The sequence below is a fragment of the Ambystoma mexicanum genome, chromosome 1p (assembly GCF_040938575.1).
Source record: "Ambystoma mexicanum isolate Mex_15411 chromosome 1p, UKY_AmexF1_1, whole genome shotgun sequence".
Taxonomy (NCBI): Eukaryota; Metazoa; Chordata; class Amphibia; order Caudata; family Ambystomatidae; genus Ambystoma; species Ambystoma mexicanum.
The window spans coordinates 1,389,697,201-1,389,715,936 of NC_090921.1; the positions used below are offsets into that span (position 1 = coordinate 1,389,697,201).

The 18,736-nt window shown below is 44.9% G+C and overlaps 1 protein-coding gene across 1 annotated transcript in view; it reads right to left on the reverse strand.

Annotated features, from left to right (window-relative positions):
* ORC6 (origin recognition complex subunit 6) overlaps positions 1-5,962 on the reverse strand; it is a 118,075-nt gene extending 112,113 nt beyond the window's left edge. Inside the window, exon 1 of the mRNA XM_069607067.1 lies at positions 5,811-5,962. Coding sequence (XP_069463168.1) covers positions 5,811-5,875 — 65 coding nt within the window. The 5' untranslated portion in view covers positions 5,876-5,962. The remainder of the gene's footprint in view (positions 1-5,810) is intronic.
* Between the last annotated feature and the right edge of the window lie 12,774 nt (positions 5,963-18,736).

An 18,736-nucleotide genomic window follows, 5' to 3' on the forward strand; every position in this document is an offset into this window, starting at 1 on the left:
TCATTTCTCAACAGGTAAAGGAAAAGCTGGGAGGTATCGCAAAAGGCACAGAAGACAAGACAGAATTGGACACTACCACAGTTATTCCACCTCTCCAACTGTTCCCTGGGCACCTCGTGCTGTGCCTCAACCATGTGCGAAAGTGGCACCACCCAAGGTTCACGAGTCCCCATATTGGGACTTATTGTAGCCCTACATCAGTAAAATTGCAGGACAGGAAGGCGCGGGTCCACCTTACGGATGCAAAACCATACAAGAGTGCCGCCTCCCTGCCCAACTTGTACTAGAAGAGAACAAAGCAGACCCAGGACAAGAGCCCAGGTGCATGCTGAGAGAGAAGATAAAAGGAATAAGGGACTTGAGAATAAAGTACCCAGGATTTACTGGAGATTATGATAAGGATTTGGCGTTGGTAAATAAAATGTACTTCATCATCCAGGCATGGATGGCAGTCCATGGTCTATGCCTGAATGACGACAAACTAAAATCATTCTGGGAACTACACCCAATCTTAACAAACTTGGCCACAAATACACCTCCTTTAACATTGATAGTAACACCATTAAGGTTGCCAAAGAAGTTAAAACCTTGGTTTTTACATAGATTCTAGCTTGTCTTTCGCCAAACAGGTTAATTCCATGGCCTCTGCCACGGCTTATAAATGTAAACTGATTAGAGCGGGCAAACCATTCTCATCTAAAAACAGCTGCATTACTTTGGCTAGAGCTCTAAATCCTGTCCAAACTGGACTATTGTAACGCCCTACATCTGGGCGCCAACAAATATATCGTCAGAAAAATCCAGATTCTACAGAATAACGCTCTTATAGCAGCCCTGGGCATAGCTAGGACAGAGCATATCTCTGAGGTAAGGAGACAAAATAACTGGCTCTCCACCAGTGACAAAATTCTGCTCAAAACGGCCTCACTTACTGGAGACAGCAGTTTCGCAGTCTAAGCTGCTCAGTTCTGGAACTCCTTACCTCCCTTCCTGAGGACGGATCAATCATACTCCCACTTCAGACATAACATCAACTGGTTCAAAGAAAATGACCACTAAACATACACCAGCTACTGTCCTATCTCTACTCATTTTCACTGTAATTAGACAATAGACTGTAAATAGACTATATCATACTGTACCACTCATTCCTTGTCCCACTATGTCTATGTATATTCCGCCTACTTGCTTACTGTATGTATACATCTTGCAGCTGTAAATCACATTTTAACTAATATCTGTGTATTGCTGTAACAATGTAACCAAGCTGAAAATATTCATGTATCCTGCGGCCTGATACCCTATGGACTAGCGCACATTACAAATAAAGAAACAAACAGTAAGTACCCGAGTACAGAGCACACTGCTTGGTACATCTCACAGTATGCCAGACTAGAGGACAATTTCAGGGACAATCGGCAATGATGAAGTACCTCACAGGATCAGAATTCCCATTTGTAGACCTATGTAAAAGAGGCACACATAATGTAGAATATAAGAACGAAAAATAAAGTGCTCAAGTACATACTAGCAGGTCCAAAAAGAGGAGATATCGAAGTACAGATCACCAAATATTAAGGTGACCAGATGCCCAGTTTAATTTGATACCTCATTGTGCCAACAGACCACAATTACAAATAAAAGAGAAAGTACATTCCTCATGAGGATGGGTTGATGGAATAGGATGCAAAGCTGAGGCAGTATGGACTGCCAATAGAAATGATTTAAAAATGCAGACAGTGTGCCATGAGGAATGGAAACAAACTGCAAAATGTTTAACAAGGGTGGAAGATGAAGCAGGACCACTACCCATATCTAAACAAAAGAATAATGGTTCAGCAAAGCTTGACAACAATGAAGGGTACAAACACACTGCAGATTTACCAGGTATAAAAGTTGGCACAGCTGTACAAGAGCTTATATGCAGCTTCCACTCAACTGGGGTCGCATATGTACACTAGTACTGCTAAATGCACCAGCATTAGTAATACCACAAAGTGAAGTTGACATTGGGACTTTTCCTTCAATGGCACACAACAGGAAGAAGAGATCCCTAGGCCTAAAACGCACAAAAAGAATGAACTATTTTTTTCAAGGAGGCCAGTGCTGCATTCAATGAAATCCCATAGAGTCATAAATTGATAAAACAACAACGTTCTTCACATACTTTCTAATACCTGGCTGGCAAGCAGCAGCAAAGCACACAGAATCCAGATAACTAGGTGGGAACTGTTACAAACTATTAATGCCACAATAAAAGGCTTCAATGCCATCAATGAGGAGTTAAGAGCAGTCAGATTAATTACCTACAGAACCGGTATGTTCTGGACCTCGGAGCCATAGAGGGAGGAGTGTGCACAAAGTTGCTGTACATACATACCTGCACATGATGAGGTGAATGGGACCGTGACAGGGGCCATATACTCCCTGAAAGAGCTGCACAATAAAATGGAGGAAGAAGTGGATGACATGGAGGATGATAGCGGGTTCAGTTATCCATTCTCCTGGATGCCTACCTGGCTGACAGGTGCATTCAAAATTCTGTTGGCAATTTTGGGACTGGTCTTAATGGCTTCTTGCATCTTGAGAATAGCAATAAGCCAATGTAAAAAGACTGGCAAGAATGCATCCAAATGACACTAATGCTTAATGTGGCTGACTCTGTACACTCGAAATGATGACATTTATTGTCCCATGTACCCATTGGGTCAGCCAGCTAGACAACCTGGAGCATTGTTTACATGCCCAAAGGATACCCATAAATACGAGCACTGGATGAAATGTGACGACAATGGCGAGTGCTGGCTTATGACATGCAATCGAGCAGAATACCTAGCACAAGGAGGTAACTTGAGGAGGGTGGTGGTGGGGGGGTGGGGCTAATCAGGAAGAGTCAGAGTGTGGCTACCCAAGGAAGGCTATAATAGAGAAAATGTAGGAGTGGTCGATCGGCCAGAAGGGGGAATGTAGTGCGGCAATTGGTGACTAGAGAGCATGTTCAGGCTCTGTCCCCTGCCTTCCTCAGAAGAAACAAAATAAGAAAGGACACTGGAAATGCAGCTGACACAAAGAATAGTTACTTTTGCGCCACACAAATGGGAACAGACAAGGCATTAGCTTGCACAATTAGTGCGTTTTAAAACAGCATAGATTAGGTGACAGGAAGGCGTGCACACAAGATAGGGACTCACGACAAAAGTAGGGCAGAAATTTGTAGGCAGAATAAGGTTGCGGCTACCCATAGGAAGGGAGATCATGTGACAGGCATGCACCAGGAAATAGGTAGGTAGCAAGCAAATGTGCCCTGCAGAGGAAAAATGTGACAAATAGTTGCTATTTTAAATTGCACAAACACAGCAGAGAATTAAGCACTGTAGCTTTAAAGAAATGCCCCAGCTAAGCCCCTTATATGAACAAATACATTTCATTCAGGAAAATGCTATGGCGCTCGATGGTAGCTGCCTCAAAGGAATGTCAAAACCCAGAGCTCCGTAGGGGAGGGTTACATAGCAGAACAAGATCCCATTGCGAGCATTCAACAAGGTAAATCAAGTTGTGACAACACGGCAGACTATTTGAAGTCCATGGGACGAACTGAACATCCCAGGAAATTTTCTAAGTGGCAGACAGATTAGTGTCTCAGCGATCGACTAGGCGTGACAGAGAAACGCAGATGCGGCTAAAAAGACAAATAATTGCCTCGATGAAATCTTAACATGGTGGAAGTAGCATGACTTACAAAATAAGTTATTCATAAATGTGTCAAGAACAGAATGACAGTTACTGTTGCAAGAACAGGTCCTTGAAACTCATGGCAGAGATAACATGGGCCGTTTAATTTAATTAAGAACAAAGGCGATACGCTTATCCTCTCCTCCCATCTACATAAAACATGTCATGCCGCCAATTCACGGAGAGCGTGACTGCATGTTAACCGATAAGCACATGTCCTTAAGTAATTTAGTGCCTACCAATAATATTCAAGCATGATGATGAAGCACATTTTATGGGATGTTTTATGGGTGGGATCTTAAATAAAGAATTGTCCAATCATTATTGTTTGACATATAGAATTATATATGTAGCTTAGTAGAGGGAACCAATGACCAGGAACAAAAGGTTTTCATAACTATGACATCAAAATGACTATATAAACTGCCGTTTCCTGTTGAAATGTGGGAGAAAAGAGTGAGTGCTTGGCTGTTAATCTAGTTTTTTCCTCCAGCTTTACATTGCAATTGAAGCTGGTTACCTTGCATTTGGCATACCACAATCCACTCTGTTGTCTCTTTATTGGCAAATATCAGTTAGAGAGCTATATGGTTTGTGACCTCGGTTTTCAGTAGTCTTCAAATTGTATCTTTCTCAGGAGATCGTCCTGCTCTTATTTTTCCAGGCCAGCCTCCCCAGAAGAGGAACTCTGGCACCCCTTAGTTCCCAGAAGTGCAGTACTCACCCATTTGAAAAAAGCAGGGCCATGCTCTCCTGCAATAGCCAGTTTATCACCTCTGGGGGGGTTTCCCCAGGGAGAAAGGAAACAGTACCTTCCAGACGCCATTGGCTAAGAGACCCAATATCCCCTGACTGTGTATCCTTGGGCTCCACGCCTCCCTCTGGGGTGATCCACTAGGGGTATGGCAGCTTTTTAGGCAGAGGTCAGGGGAGTCTCCATCCAAGACATGTGTAGAGTGGGTACCGGGGCACTTTCATTGGGCACAGACCCATTAACCTGCAAAGATATAAAGCAGGAGCCTTTGGAATGGAGGGGGCGAGAGTGTTCAGTGTAGCACTACTGTGGTTAGTGTTGGCCATGATCAGGATACTTTTTTCTATCCTGTTCTTAAATAAAATCTGGTGATGGTTAGTGTGCAGATCATCATGGTGTTGGTTCCTTCATGTTGTAGGCCCATTCCTTACCTTGGGTTGGTATACTTTACACGCAAGTACTGAAACAAGGAATAGGGATTTGCAGGTAATGCCTGGATTACTTACCAGTAATCTTCACGACTCTCAGTCCTACACTTCCTCGTCCCAGTACTGGCACCTACCAAGGTAGCTGTTGTTGCATCGGGGACGAGGGCCTAGATACAATAAAGGGAGGCAGGGCTGGATGGAAAAAGAATACAAATATCAAAAGGGCTGGGAGAGGTGACGTGCCGCACACATTGGTACTGCGACGAGAAAGAGCAGGTCTAGGAATAATGAAGATAAGTAAATAATACAAACATTACCAGGTTTGGTGGAATTCGTCATTTCTTTTCTAAGCATTTTACTACTGCCAATTAGGTCAACCTGCTAAACGTGTATGATTTCACGTGTGCCAACTTCATGTGGGGTTGCACATTCTGTAAGTTAATTAGATCGCCGCTCAGTTCTTGCAATTAAAAGTCTGGCATGTTGCTCCTGGGAAACCGCGACAATAAGCGGGTTTAATTCTTGTCAGAAACAATTACGAAACCCGCAATCGGGTTTCAATTTCGCAAACAACACTGCCAAAAACAGTAGTCTGTCTGCTCCCCCTCAATGGGAAGCGTGCGCTGCAACCAGATGTCTCAAAGGTGTTGTATGCCAAAATAAATGCCATGGTAGATTCATTCGAAGGCGTTCGGTATTTTGACCTGCAACAGCGACATTGAACAGCACCGGTAGCACACGTTTGGTAATGTTAGTCCAGCAGTGAGTCCTTAATACTGTGATGACAATTTAGTATGGCAGTCGGCACATCCAGCAGCATACGATGCACAGCTGTCAGCCTGAGCCTCCTACGGGTAATATGCATGTACCCCAAACTCCATTCTTGTTTACTGTACCTGATGACAGATGCAGCGCTGATCCCCACCCTCGGGGCTAGTCGCCGAAGAGTCTCTGGGTCCATGCTCTACTCGGCTGAAAACAAACTGTTACACGCTCGCTTTTTCGCGGGTAAATCTACACTCTCCGTTCTAATTGGCCACATACGAAATCGACGCACCTCTGGTGATAGAAATAATGAATGCACACACAAACGGACATCTCCAACGCAGAGAAAACCAATGTGCGAGCGTGGCCATCTTGGACTCTGTCTAATACGTTTATTTTACAAGTGAAAATAAGCTTGATCTGTTGGTTTTTATTTTATATCAGGGTTTTAAAGCGAACACGGAATACAAATTATATTTTTCATTGTTTTAAAAAAATTCAGAAATAATTAGGGCTAAGTTTTTAGAATTGCAATTCGCAAATGAATATTAAAACACCCGATTTATTCAGTTCGGCTGAAGAAATTGCAATCATCCAGTGCAGTCACCAGGGAAACTGCTAGATAATATTTCGCCGTTGGTGAAACTCCCAGAATATGCGACCCTCCCACACCGGTGCTGTATGCTATCCTAATCCTGCATCATCCCATGGTAGTTTGTGGGAGGCAGGGTTGGCAATCTTCGCAATCACGCCCACTTGATGGCTACAGCCATACATACAGCCCCGAAATGAAAAGCTAATGTGATAGCCCACCCTCCAACATCTCTGTTCAGGGATTGGCCAGTGATTTTCTTGTAACTCCACCCCTGTCCTGGAGCGTCTGTGCAGGATAGCATACAACACCACCCTCATGAAAAGCTAATGTGATAGCCCGCCCTCCAACATCTAAAGCTAATGTGATAGCCCACCCTCCAACATCTCTGTTCAGGGATTGGCCAGTGATCTTCTTGTTACTCCACCCCTGTCCTCAAGCGTCCGTGCCCATCATTTACACAGTTGTTCTCGGAATTTCTTCTGTGCTCATAATTTACTCTATTAACTCATTTTGCAGTTTGCAGCCCAATATTTTCTCTGCTTGTAAGCTCTGTGAGTAATGTTCTTCCCTGCATTTTGTAAAGATGGCCCATTTTGTAGGCGCCTTGGTGTTCATTTTTGTCTGTGTTTTTTAGCTCCGCCGCTTTCCTCGAGTGCACGTGCCCAAAGTACCAGTTCTAGTATTAGTATTTTCTTCTGTGTAGCAGCCTTGCTCATAATAGTTTCCCTGCCTCTAGGTAAACTCTGTTATTCATGTTCTTCCCTGCATTTTGTAAAGATGGGCCATTTTGTAGGTGCCTTGTTGCTCATTTTTGTCCTAGTCCGACCCTGGTTCTCGATGCCAATGTTGTCATTTTACAGATGTTGTGCCTGTGGATAACTAAGTGTTGTTAGCCCAAAGTTCTCTAAAATGGACACGTTTGCACAGATTGTCAAGACAAAGTGATTACGAGCATCTGGGAACGCATTTGTTTATTGAAAACTAAGTTGCGAAATGCATTTTGTAAAGATGGGCCATTGTGTAGGTGCCTTGATGCTCATGTTTGTCCTAGCCCGACCCTTGTTCTCGATTTTAGTGTTGCCATTTTCCAGCTGGTGGGCCTGTGTATAACTAAGTGATGTTCTGTAATGTGGTTGTAGATTTAGCTTGCAATCTTTAATACGTGCTCACACTGAGTCTATTTACATAGACCCATAAACATGTTTAAAAAAGTATATATATGCATTTGATTTTATCAGGAAGAAACACCAAACCGCAAAAGTGTGCAGGAAAAAACGGTCACGTTTTGACTATGATTGTTGTGGAAGTGAATCCCAAGCCCAAAATCCTACTAGTTTCCAAAAAACATAAATTATGGCTTGTCCTGGGTCCCAGTTACCTTTGTGCCTAGTCCAGACCTGAAACCCCCACACTCACATAGCGCAAAAGGGCAAATGTTAGCATGCAAGGTAAGCTCCCTCTACAAACTCCTTACTGTCCTTCCCCGTCCCCCCAAACATGCCATGGATCTTAACTTCCACCATGTCCCTTGGATCTACCCCGCTACAAACCTCAGCAGCCCTGGGCCTCCAGTACCGGATGCTTCCACGCTCTGCCACACTTTTGAGTTTTGTTACCGAAACTCAATTTCTCACTTATTTATTTATTTTATTTTATTGGTTATTTTTAACGTGCTTAATACCCAGAAGTTTCTAAGCGAAGACTTAGAACCTTTGTTGCTCAGTGTCGTCTTGCTTCCAAGGCGAGCACGTTTCCCCTGAGCTATCCTCCCGAGACCTGCTTCTGTGTCATGGTAGCTACCTTCCCACAAATGCATTATTGCTTGCAGTAATATCCACATGTATTAATTACAGGTGCCCATAGAGTCCCATGGCACTCCAAAATGTGGACTAACAGAAGGATTCACATGACTCTGAATCATGCCGGCACTGGTAACGTAAATGAGTTTAGTGGCATTACCATATTAATACCACCAAACTCATATTAAGGCCATATGAGTGTATGGAATCTAACTTCCTGATCCTTGACAGACAATTCAGTTGGAATCCATCCAGGAGTACATATGCAGCACCTGTGTGTATGACATGTTCGGATTTCTGGAAGACCGATGCTGCAGCCATACATAGAGCGTGAAATGAAAATATAACGTGATAGCCCGCGCTCAACAGCTCTGTTCCTGGGATTGTCCAGTGATCTTCTTTGTAGATCCGCCCCTGCCCATCCCTGTCCTATAGCGCCCGTGTATATAACTTGCGCAGTTGTCCTAATTTTCTTCTTTTGTATCGCCCGTGCACATAACTTACCGTATTTTCTTCTTTTGCAGTTTTCCAAAGTGTACAGCAAGCGCCGTATTTTTCCTGCCTCAAGGTAAGCTCTGCGATCTGCAAGGTGGATCTCGTCTTGTACGATATTCTGCTGCCCTTTTGTATGCTTACCATTCGTTGCTCACAAGCTGTTTCATGTTCTCCCCCTGCCCTTACCCCCTTTCCCCTTACCCTCAGCCCCCTGGACCTGACAAGAGCTGGTCTTTGCATAAGTGACCCTTGGTCCTCCTCAGCTCCTTGCCTCCACCATCCTGCTCTTTGCGTGGCAACACCCCATGGCCTCCCTCAATCGTCTTATGCCCCCTGCTCCCTGCCCGCAGACTTACCCTTTGGCTCTCGGTGCACCCTGCCTTCATGCCTGCACTTCTTCCCTCAATGGCACCTCTCCATTTTGGGTTGATACAAGAAACATAATGATTAAACCCATTTTCAAGCAATGCTGTTCGTAATAAGTGTAATCCTTAGCTTTTTAATGAATGTAGATACACCTGTGTTATGATATTCTGCATCCCCATGGCAGCACTTTCTAATCTTCAAACAGTCAATATAAAGCAGTTTTACACCCACTTTAACTTTCTGTTCACTTTTAAAAATAACCTGTTTCCTTCCCTCACCCTTTAAAATATTCATCCAGTCCACACACAACGTTTATGCTGAAGGCAGGGCATGGGTGTAAAAATGTAGTTCATTCACGTGAGAAATCGGAACTCTTGCTTACGCATCACAACAACCCGTTACTTAATGTTCAACTTGGATTAAATGTTTTACAACAGACCATCTTTTCAGCTCTCCTTTCCCCCCAGCGCATTTGCCCTCACCATATCTCATTAAATAGTTAAACTAGCCCAAAACATGTACACATGACATTGCGAAGTGTTAAAGAAATCACAAATACCTTTCATGGAAATTAAAACGTTTAGGGCAGTAGTCACAAGCTACTTTCCTTTGCAACATAATGTACCCTGACTTAACATGTGCGTTTGTGTATAATACGTTCTACAGTGTATGTGCCCCCTACTTTTCTGCCTGATATTAACGGAACAATTAATACAAAAGGATCAGGTGCAGTTCGTTCAATGGGAAAATTATGATGGAGTTTATGCTGCCTTAAATCGCGAGGCCAGGGAATACTCGATGCATTGAGAAAAGCCAAGAGGGATCATAAGTTCTTAAGAAAGTCAACAGGTGCAGTGTAGCTGGATATATTACTTTCTTACTGCAAGAATCTCCCCTTCTCTAGTTTTCCTGATGTTGGCCTACCGTATCGATGCTTTTAAGACTCCCGAACACCACTTCCATCATTCTGCCATGGCGATGCAGAATATCATACAATACCCCCATGGCAGAACCCTGATGATTGTAACTAGATACGTTTTCTTTTTTGTTTAATTTTTTTATTGAGATTTTACAACCAACATAAGCCAAACTGGTTATGATCATCAATACATTATCTTTCATTATCACGTGTAACCCCCAACTCTCTTCCCTCCCCCCCACCCTGGACCACCCTCAGTTCTAGGGATCCGCCAATACAGGTGCCGGTTGCAGACTCCCTTCTTCGTCTGTAGTAGTATTGTCCATAGTGGAGGTAAGTAACAACACTGTGAGCGCCACCCACTGTTGCAAGTCTTCGCTTACGTCTAGATCCTCTCGGAGTGTATTCTCCCATGCCCCTGTTTCCGCTGCCACCAACTTCCGAAGGTCCTCCCACCACTGTGCCACACTTGGACTCCTGGTGTTTTTCCACCCCATGGCTATGCGTCTCTTTGCTAGTATGTACATCAAATCTTTTAGTTTGTTCAATGGTTTGTTCTTTCGGCTTTTCTTATATCTAACCAGGATGCATACTACTGGCGGTTGTATGTCCAGGACAATGTCCGCCACTGCCACCTTTGCAGTTATCTGTGTCCAGAAGGCTTGTATCACCGGACACCCCCAAAACATGTGAGTCATTCCTGCAATTGGTTCATTACATTTAGGGCACTCCTTAATTCCTGCTCCTTTGAACTTGGAGATCATCTCAGGTGTGAGGTACGCTCTGTTGGTGATGTAGAAATTGTATGAGCTGCAATCTGGCATTCCTGGATACCTTTTTGTGGTAGTGGATTATGGTTCCCCATGTCTCATCCTCAAATTCTGAGCCCAGTTCATGCTCCCATTTCGCCTTACTTTTAAGCTCATTGTTGGTTGTTCTGTTCAGTAATGTTTCATAAAGCCTCGAGATTTCGTGGCCCTCTTCAGCGACATTTAATAAGCTTTCAATAGTTTTGCGTTCTGTTACTTGATTACTGATATCAGGCCATCTTGTCATGAGCCCCCCTATCACTGCTCTGTGAAGCAGGAACTGACCGGCAGGCAGCCCGTTGTTTCATGCAATTCAGAGAATGTCAGGATCCACTGGTCGTTCATTAGATCCCCCAATGTGGCTACTCCGCAGGGTTCCCACTTAGTTCTTACCTCCTTCTGTCCCCAGGGTCTACCCACCATGGTCGCTGCGACGGTGATCTGGGGGGAGATTGGGTCCGTTACCTTCACGGTTTTACATGTCCGTCTCCAGAGCTGAACTCCAAGTTTCACCAAATAGGGGTGGTTCTGTGTTAGTTTTTGCGGGGTCCAGAGTAGATCCCTGAGGAGCATTTGTGGGATGGCTGGTTGTAGGAGTCGAGTGTCAGTCGTGATCTTGTCTACCATCCAACTCACTATGTGTCGCAATTGTCCTGCCAAGTACACTTCGAAATTGGGAATTTTCAGGCCTCCTTTTTCATAGGGTCTCTGCATCACTTGTAGTGCGACTCTGTGCCTACCTCCCTGCCAGAGGAATTGCCTGCAGAGCTTGTCTAGGTCCTTAAAGAACCGTGGAGGAACGTTATATGGAATGTTGCTAAAGCAATGTAGCAGTTGTGGTAATGCCACCATTTTGAGGGGTCCAGCCCTTCCCGCCACTGACAGTGGTAATTTGCTCCAGAAGACCATTGATTTCTCCAGGCCTTCCCAGGCTTTTATCGTGTTGAGTGCGTGTTCAGTTTCGGGGTTACGGTGGATGGTTATTCCCGAGTATTTGAAGGAGGTGGTCTTCCACTGAAAGGCCATGATCGGGAGACTCTCGATTTTGACCTCGCTCAGGGCAGCTAGGGGAAAGAGACATGATTTTTCCTTATTAATTTGGATCCCTGTATATCTGTGGAACCCATCTAGTGTTTCCAATATATATGGCAGTATGTGTTCAGGATTGTTCAGGTATAGCAACGTGTCATCTGCGTACATTGACACCAAATGGGCTACTCCGTCTATTACTATGCCCCCATCTCCATATTCCTGTCTTAGTTTAGTTTGTTTATTTATAAAGCGCGTCTGAACCCTCAGGTAGCTGGGCGCATAATCATGTGCACAGCAGAGTTACATATCGTTACACAAACACCTTAATACACCAGTCAGAGCATACATTAGTCCAGGCTCTGAGTAGTTACATACAAGAATAAAGTATACGCAGCCACCGGTTCAGTGGCTATGATATATAACATGGGGGGATAGTGGGCAGCCCTGTCGCGTGCCCCTGTATAGCTGCCATTTGTCAGAGTATGTTTTGCCCGTGCGCACCCTGGCAATAGGGCCCGTGTATATGAGTTTAGTCCATTTTAAGAAAACCGGTCCAATCCCCATTCTCGTCATGGTAGCATACAGCCAGTTCGACCTAACCGAGTCAAAGGCTTTAGTGGCGTCAGGAGACGCCACAACACATTTGTCGGTACTGCCGCTAGTGCTGTATATAACGTGGAGTAGTCTGCGCAGGTTTTCAGAGATGGTTCGCCCATTCACAGAACCCGTCTGGTCTTGATGGATCAGTAGAGGGATTACTTTACGCAGTCTCCTCGCCAGGAGTGCCGTCAATATTTTGTCTTGATTTAACATAGACAATGGCTGGTATGAGCCGCAATCCTCCCCATCCCTTCCTGGTTTTAATAGCGGGATGATGACAGCTTCCCTCATGGATTCTGGGAGTGACCCCACCTCATACGCTGCATTATATACTTCAGCTAAGAATGGTGCCAATATTTCATCGTACGCTTTGTAAAACTCTCCTGGGATCAATTCCGGGGGTTTTCCCGAATGGTAGAGATCTGCTAGTGACCAGGACCTCTTCCGGGGTTATAGGTTCATCTAGAGCTTCCGCCATTTGTGCATCTAAATTGGGTAGTTTAATGATGTCTAGGACATCTTCTATTTCAGCATTTGTGGCCGAGAGAGTGTTAGCATAGAGGTCCTGGTAAAAAGCAGAGAAAGAAGAGTTCATTTCGGTTTGTGTATGCGCTACCTTGCCATCCGAGTTACGGACTTGCCATGTGGGTGTTCTAGGGGCTTCTCGCTTGTATAGCCAATAGTTTACCTGGTTTGTCACCAAGGGCATGGCTCCTTTCAATAAATTTGTTTAACTAAGTTTGCTCAGTTTTTCCCACTACGTTTAGCAAGCTTGTCTGAGCTCCTTCCTTTGCCAGATGTTCTGAGTTTGATTCGGCCTTCGTTTCTATGCTCTTAATTCCTCTTCAGTATGCGCTAAAGTGGTTTCAGTGGATCTCTGGGCTCCCCCTATTGCGTCAATCATTTCCCCCCTTACAACAACCTTAAATGCTTCCCACACTGTGCCAACGTGTCGCACACTGTTTTCATTTATCTGCCAGTATTCCTGTGTGCATCTTTTGATCTGTTCTCGAAAGGCTGTGTCTAGCAGGGCCTCACTTCTAAGCCCCCATGCTGGTACGGGGGGTCTGATTGCAAACACCGTCCAGGTGGTCAGGAGTGGGGTGTGATCGGATAACACTCTAGCCAAGTAATATGTATCCCCAAACATAGCTTGTTGTTCCTCACTGATGAATATATAGTTTAACCTAGTGAAGACAGCATGCAGGGGTGAATAAAATGAGTACTCTCTGGTCTCTGGATGCTGTTCTCTCCATAGGTCTTTTAGCCTGAATTGTTGAGCTAGTGTTGCTAAGATTTTGGCAGGTGGGGATGGGCGTGTATATTTGTTGTCTGATCTATCTTTTCGGGGGGTCCATTGTGCAGTTGTGATCTCCTCCCCATATCAAGGTACTATCTCTGAATGGACTCAGATGTTTATATAGTGAGTGGAAATAAACAGTGGCGTTGTGATTATGGGCTTAAGTGTTGATTACACAGACCTCCTTCCCTTCTATTGTGCCATGTAACAAGGCCATCCTCCCTTCGTCATCAATTTTCATGGTGATAATTTTAAGAGGGATGGTTGGGTCTACCCATATCAGGACCCCCCTGGCGTAAGTAGAATATGCGGAGCCTATCAATGTACCTCTCCAGCTTCTGGCTAACGCGGCTTGCTTACTTGCGTCCAAGTGGGTCTCTTGCAGCAGGGCGATTCCGACCTTATTCCGCTTAACGTGTGCCTGGATTCGGCGTTGTTTGACAAAACTTTCATACCTCTGACGTTCTACGTCATAATCCTGATCTTGTCAGCCATGGTGTTTGAAGGTCTGTTTATTCTTGTGAGTGGCACATTCAGCGCTGTCCTCTCAGGTCTCGACTATCTGCGAAGCTCTGGGTGTTCTCATCTTTGTTCTTGTCGTTCCCCCAACTTGTTTACCAACTCCTGTTTGCCCTCCCTCTCCCACCTTTGAACTCCTGTGTAACAAACATTGTCCAGCGGGGTTTCTCCTCCATTCGACCTTGTCCTTGTCTCCTGATGCCCTACGAGTCGGTTAACTATACCCAAATAACTTTCAGGGTTTAAGAGGTCTGCTGTAGTCTACTCATTTGTGGGGAGCAGACTATCTCCGACTTGCTCCTTAGGCTGATCAATCTTGCTGTGTGTTAGTATATGTTCCAACTAATACTTGTGTAAACTTAGTTCTTTTTGTGTGGTAATTGGACTAGACTAGCCTGTGTCCTCGCTGGGCTGTCCTTAATGTACACTGCGTCCTTTTGTTTCAAGGTCCTGTATCTGTTCTCCGTCCATCCATTCTCTGGCCTCAGCTGGCGTCTCGAAGAGTAGCACCCTGTTATTTGTGCAGTACTTTTAGTTTCGCTGGGTATAGAACCATATAGCGTAGACCGGCTTTTTTAAACCTAGCTTTCGTGTAAATAAATTGTGCCCTCTTCATTTGCACTTGGAAGGTGTAATCAGGATATATGGCAATCTTCGCTGAGTCTCTTTGGATCTGACATCCCATTGTCGAAAAAGCCAAGATTGCTTCTCTGTCCTTGTAATTAACCACTTTGGCTATTACTGGTCTAGGTGGTGCTCCTGGCGGCGGTCGCTTAGTGAGGGACCGGTGAGCTCTTTCAATGGTAAAACCCTGCAAAAGTTTCTGTGCCCCGATCTCTTGTATCAGCAGGTTCTCCACATAGTTAGTGGGATCCGTTTCCTCAATGCCCTCCGGCAGGCCCAGGATCCTAATGTTATTTCTGCGTGCCCTTCCTTCAGCTTCTTCAGCCCTATCTTCTAGTTGCTTCACTTTCTGTGCCAGTTCGTCTACGTTTTTCAAGAGCCGAGTTTTGGCCTCAGTGTTTTCACGAACCTGGGTTTCAAGCTTGTCCGTCCTTCCAGAGATATTGCGGACATCTTGTCGCAATAGACCCAAGTCTATGGCCATTGCGTCTATTTTGTTCTCCATGGTTGTCTGCAGCGTTTTTTATGGCCTCTAGTATCTGTGCATTTCCTGGTTCCGCCGCTGGCTCTGTTGTTCCGGGAAACGCCATCTCATTACTAGCAGGGATGGCTTTGATTATCGGTAGCCCCCCAGCTGTGAAAGTTTTCATGGTGGTCTGCTTTTGCCTGGCTTTCGCCCCCTTAGTGGTCATTATACCGAGGCCATAGGGCTATGTGGGTCTCAGCCTGGGGCTGTATGTTCCTTTCAGATGTCACGCAGTTGAGCAGTAGCGTCGTATTTCTTCACCTGTTGTGGGTGCTGTGTGTTAAAGCCCCTATAGTTCCAGGTCTCTGGACGTCACCTCGCGTAACACTTCTTGATTGGATCGTGTTCGCACTGCGGGACTCAGTTCCTGTTCTCAAGTCTCCTTATTGTGCCGGGGCGAGTCGCCTAGTGCACACCAATAGCAAGCTGTGCCCTGTGTGCTGGGCTTTTTTGTGTTAGTGCACTGCAGCCGCAGGGCAGCCAGTCCAAATTGCACCCTGCAGTAGACTGGCCACCAGTTCCTGTGTTGTAACTACATACGTTGTACTGCATTTGCATGTGTTAGTCAGATCAAAGACAGGGCATTGATCATTGGGAAGATCATGCACATCCCCCCACCAGGGCAGTTCCTAACCAACTTGGTGACCAAGGCAAACTAGAATGCACCTCCTCTGACTGGCAACTGTCACTCCCAAACTACATCTCTGTTTCACACAATAAAACCCTCCTCAATATCCATGAATAGTTGCTAAATGAAGGAAGCTGGTTTCATTACATTGTAATTCAAGGTGAAAACCCAGCTGTTTCTATCCAAGTAAATGGTAATTTAGTCACCTGCTCTTAGGGAATGCATTGCTTGAATGCAGTTTAAAACTGTCCATAGTAGCACACTGGTGTGACCAGCCTGCCACGGTATGAGGGCTCACTGGCCCTATGTTGCAGGCATTCTGTTTGAACCACCTCACTTGTATTTCCATCAGGGTTAACACTAGACTATTGTTGATTGACTATACACTCTTGGCTTGGGTATTACTTGTAGCCTTTAGACTGTTTAAAGCTTTCCCTTGGGGCTTTTGGGCTTTTCACACTGTCATGCGCTTGTTTATACAGCCACTTAGTTTCAACAGGTACCACTTTTGTTGGTTTCGTATAGTTCAGTATTCAAAGTTACTGTTCCTGCTGCTTTCATACACTCGGTTTATTTCTTTTCACTTGGTAAGAGTGTGAGCCTTTTCCCCACTCTTACATGTGCTTTGCTGTGTGTGTTTTTACCATTTGTGTGATCTTGGGCTCTGGAGCCTCACCTACTCCATGGGCATCATTTTTTTGTGTGTTACACAGCACCTCCAGTGCAGTGACACAGGGTTGTCTTTCAGACTTCCCACTGACTCCATTTTTCTGGGACTGACTACTGTCTCCCAGAAACATGTAAAGTTGCCATTAACTTTATGTAGTCTCTTTAAACCACAAACCCAGTACACCCCATCTTACATGGAGAATTGGAAAGGGTTAATTCGTATCCCTTTTTGTCTGTTTCTCTTGGAGCACTGTTTCGCTCCCTTTTCATCAAGACTTGGCTGATGGCAGTGGTAACTACCCTATTTTTCATACCGCGGTTATCTTAAATAAACATGGTATTTGTTTTAGGCTATTTTATTAGCCTCGAACATCAATCCGCTTGACCAAATATATTTTATTTCGGCTCCGGCTGGGTTTATTCACCATTTCTTTTTTAAAGTCTTTCTCATGTTTTACTCTGCGCAGCAAACTAGGTTTGGTTCCTTTGTTCGCATTTTTTTTCGGGCTTCTGCACAGAAGCCCTCCTTAAGGCGCCTGAAAGTCTGGGTAGGCAGGATGTGAGAGAGGTGTCTTAGTACCCCTGCCATGGGTTCTCTTGGTAACCCAAGTTGCACTCCTGTTTGATTGGCTGGGGGACTGTCCTTGCCAGGACAGCCACCCTGCTGTGTGATTGACAGCCAGGCTGTGTGAATGGGGGAAACTGCATAAAAAGCAGGTCTCTGGGACTAGAAAAGCAGAGTCGCCACTGGAAAGAAAGAACCGACGAGGAGCTGACAGAAGAGGAGTCCTAAAACGACTGAACCACCTGGTGAAGCCCTGCTGCAGGTCCGAATCTTCAGAATCCGACGACAAGAGAGGATCCTCCAGGAATCTTCTTCCCTTGAGCTGGTGGGACCAACCAGTTTGCCCAAACTTCAAGCCAGGACCCCTCCTTTGGTTGAATTTGCTGTACAGAGCTACAGTGGGCCGGATAGCCAGGAAGGTCGGACCCTGCTTGGGTTTTAAGGAGCGCACCTTTTAAGCGTTGCTTTGCTCTGCTGCTTGTTTCTTCCCTGGGTAGTGCAGGACCCTCCAGTCTTCCTACTTCTTGTCAGTCCGACAGTCGCTTCAGGAACCGTGAGCCTGCAGAAACTACCAGGAACGTCCGCCTCAGCTACAGCTTCCTCTCCGTTTTAAGGTACTGTGCAAATCCGGTTGCTCGTTTCGTCCAGCCGCGGGGAAAGTGTGTGAAATCTTTCTCCAATCCGAGGGCTTGTCCTTCTCTTCTCTTTGAACTAACTTTTCTGCGCAACCAACTCCGTCCGGAACTCGTGGCACAAACCTTACCACGAACTACCCTGAACTGTGTGATCTTGAGCAAAAGACTTCTGACCTAATGACTTTGGCCCTAAGCTTTTTTTACCTGATTCTATCACTGTAGTTCCTCTTGCTCAATTGCCCTGAGTACTTACCTGTTTGTGTGGTTCAATTTCTATTAACTTTGTCTTTCCCTCTCTTTTAAATGGCTGGAGTGCCATTTTGCTCCCACTTCATTTTGTGAGCTTAACTTGTCTGGAACTTATTGGTAGTGGTGTGGTGTATTAAGAGTGTGACTTTTAAACTGCTTTAACTTGGTGAAATGTTATACAACTGATGAGTAAAATAAATGTATATTCTTTTACTTGAAAACCTTGAATCAGTGTTTGTTTGAATCATAGTAATTGCTGTCTTTTGTGTCTATTTGATACTGATAAGTCTGGCTGCTCAGCCATCGCTACCACTTTAACTGTGTAGTACAGGCTTGTACCAAAGGTGAATTTGTACTGTCACTTGTAGTCTTAATTGTGTGTGGTGTTCCCAAAGGGTACTGCATATAATTCTGCCTAACAAATGGTTTACTGCTATCTTGGTTTCAAAGAGAATTGTATTTTTTCTTCAACCAGCTCTTACAATTCTTCTTCAAATGTCACTAATCAGTATGAGTGGTTTCTGTTAGAACCATAGTTCAGCACTTGCATCAACTAGTACCTGGCTCCTTCTTTTGCCGGGCTCTTGTAGGGAACACCTTCTGCCCTACAGGTATACTCGCCTGCCTGTCTACGTCTTCAACAACAAAACAGAAAAAAAGTGTTTCAGTGGTAACTTCCAACTTAGAATAACAACAACTTCATTGGGCTTCTTCAGCATAAAACTTT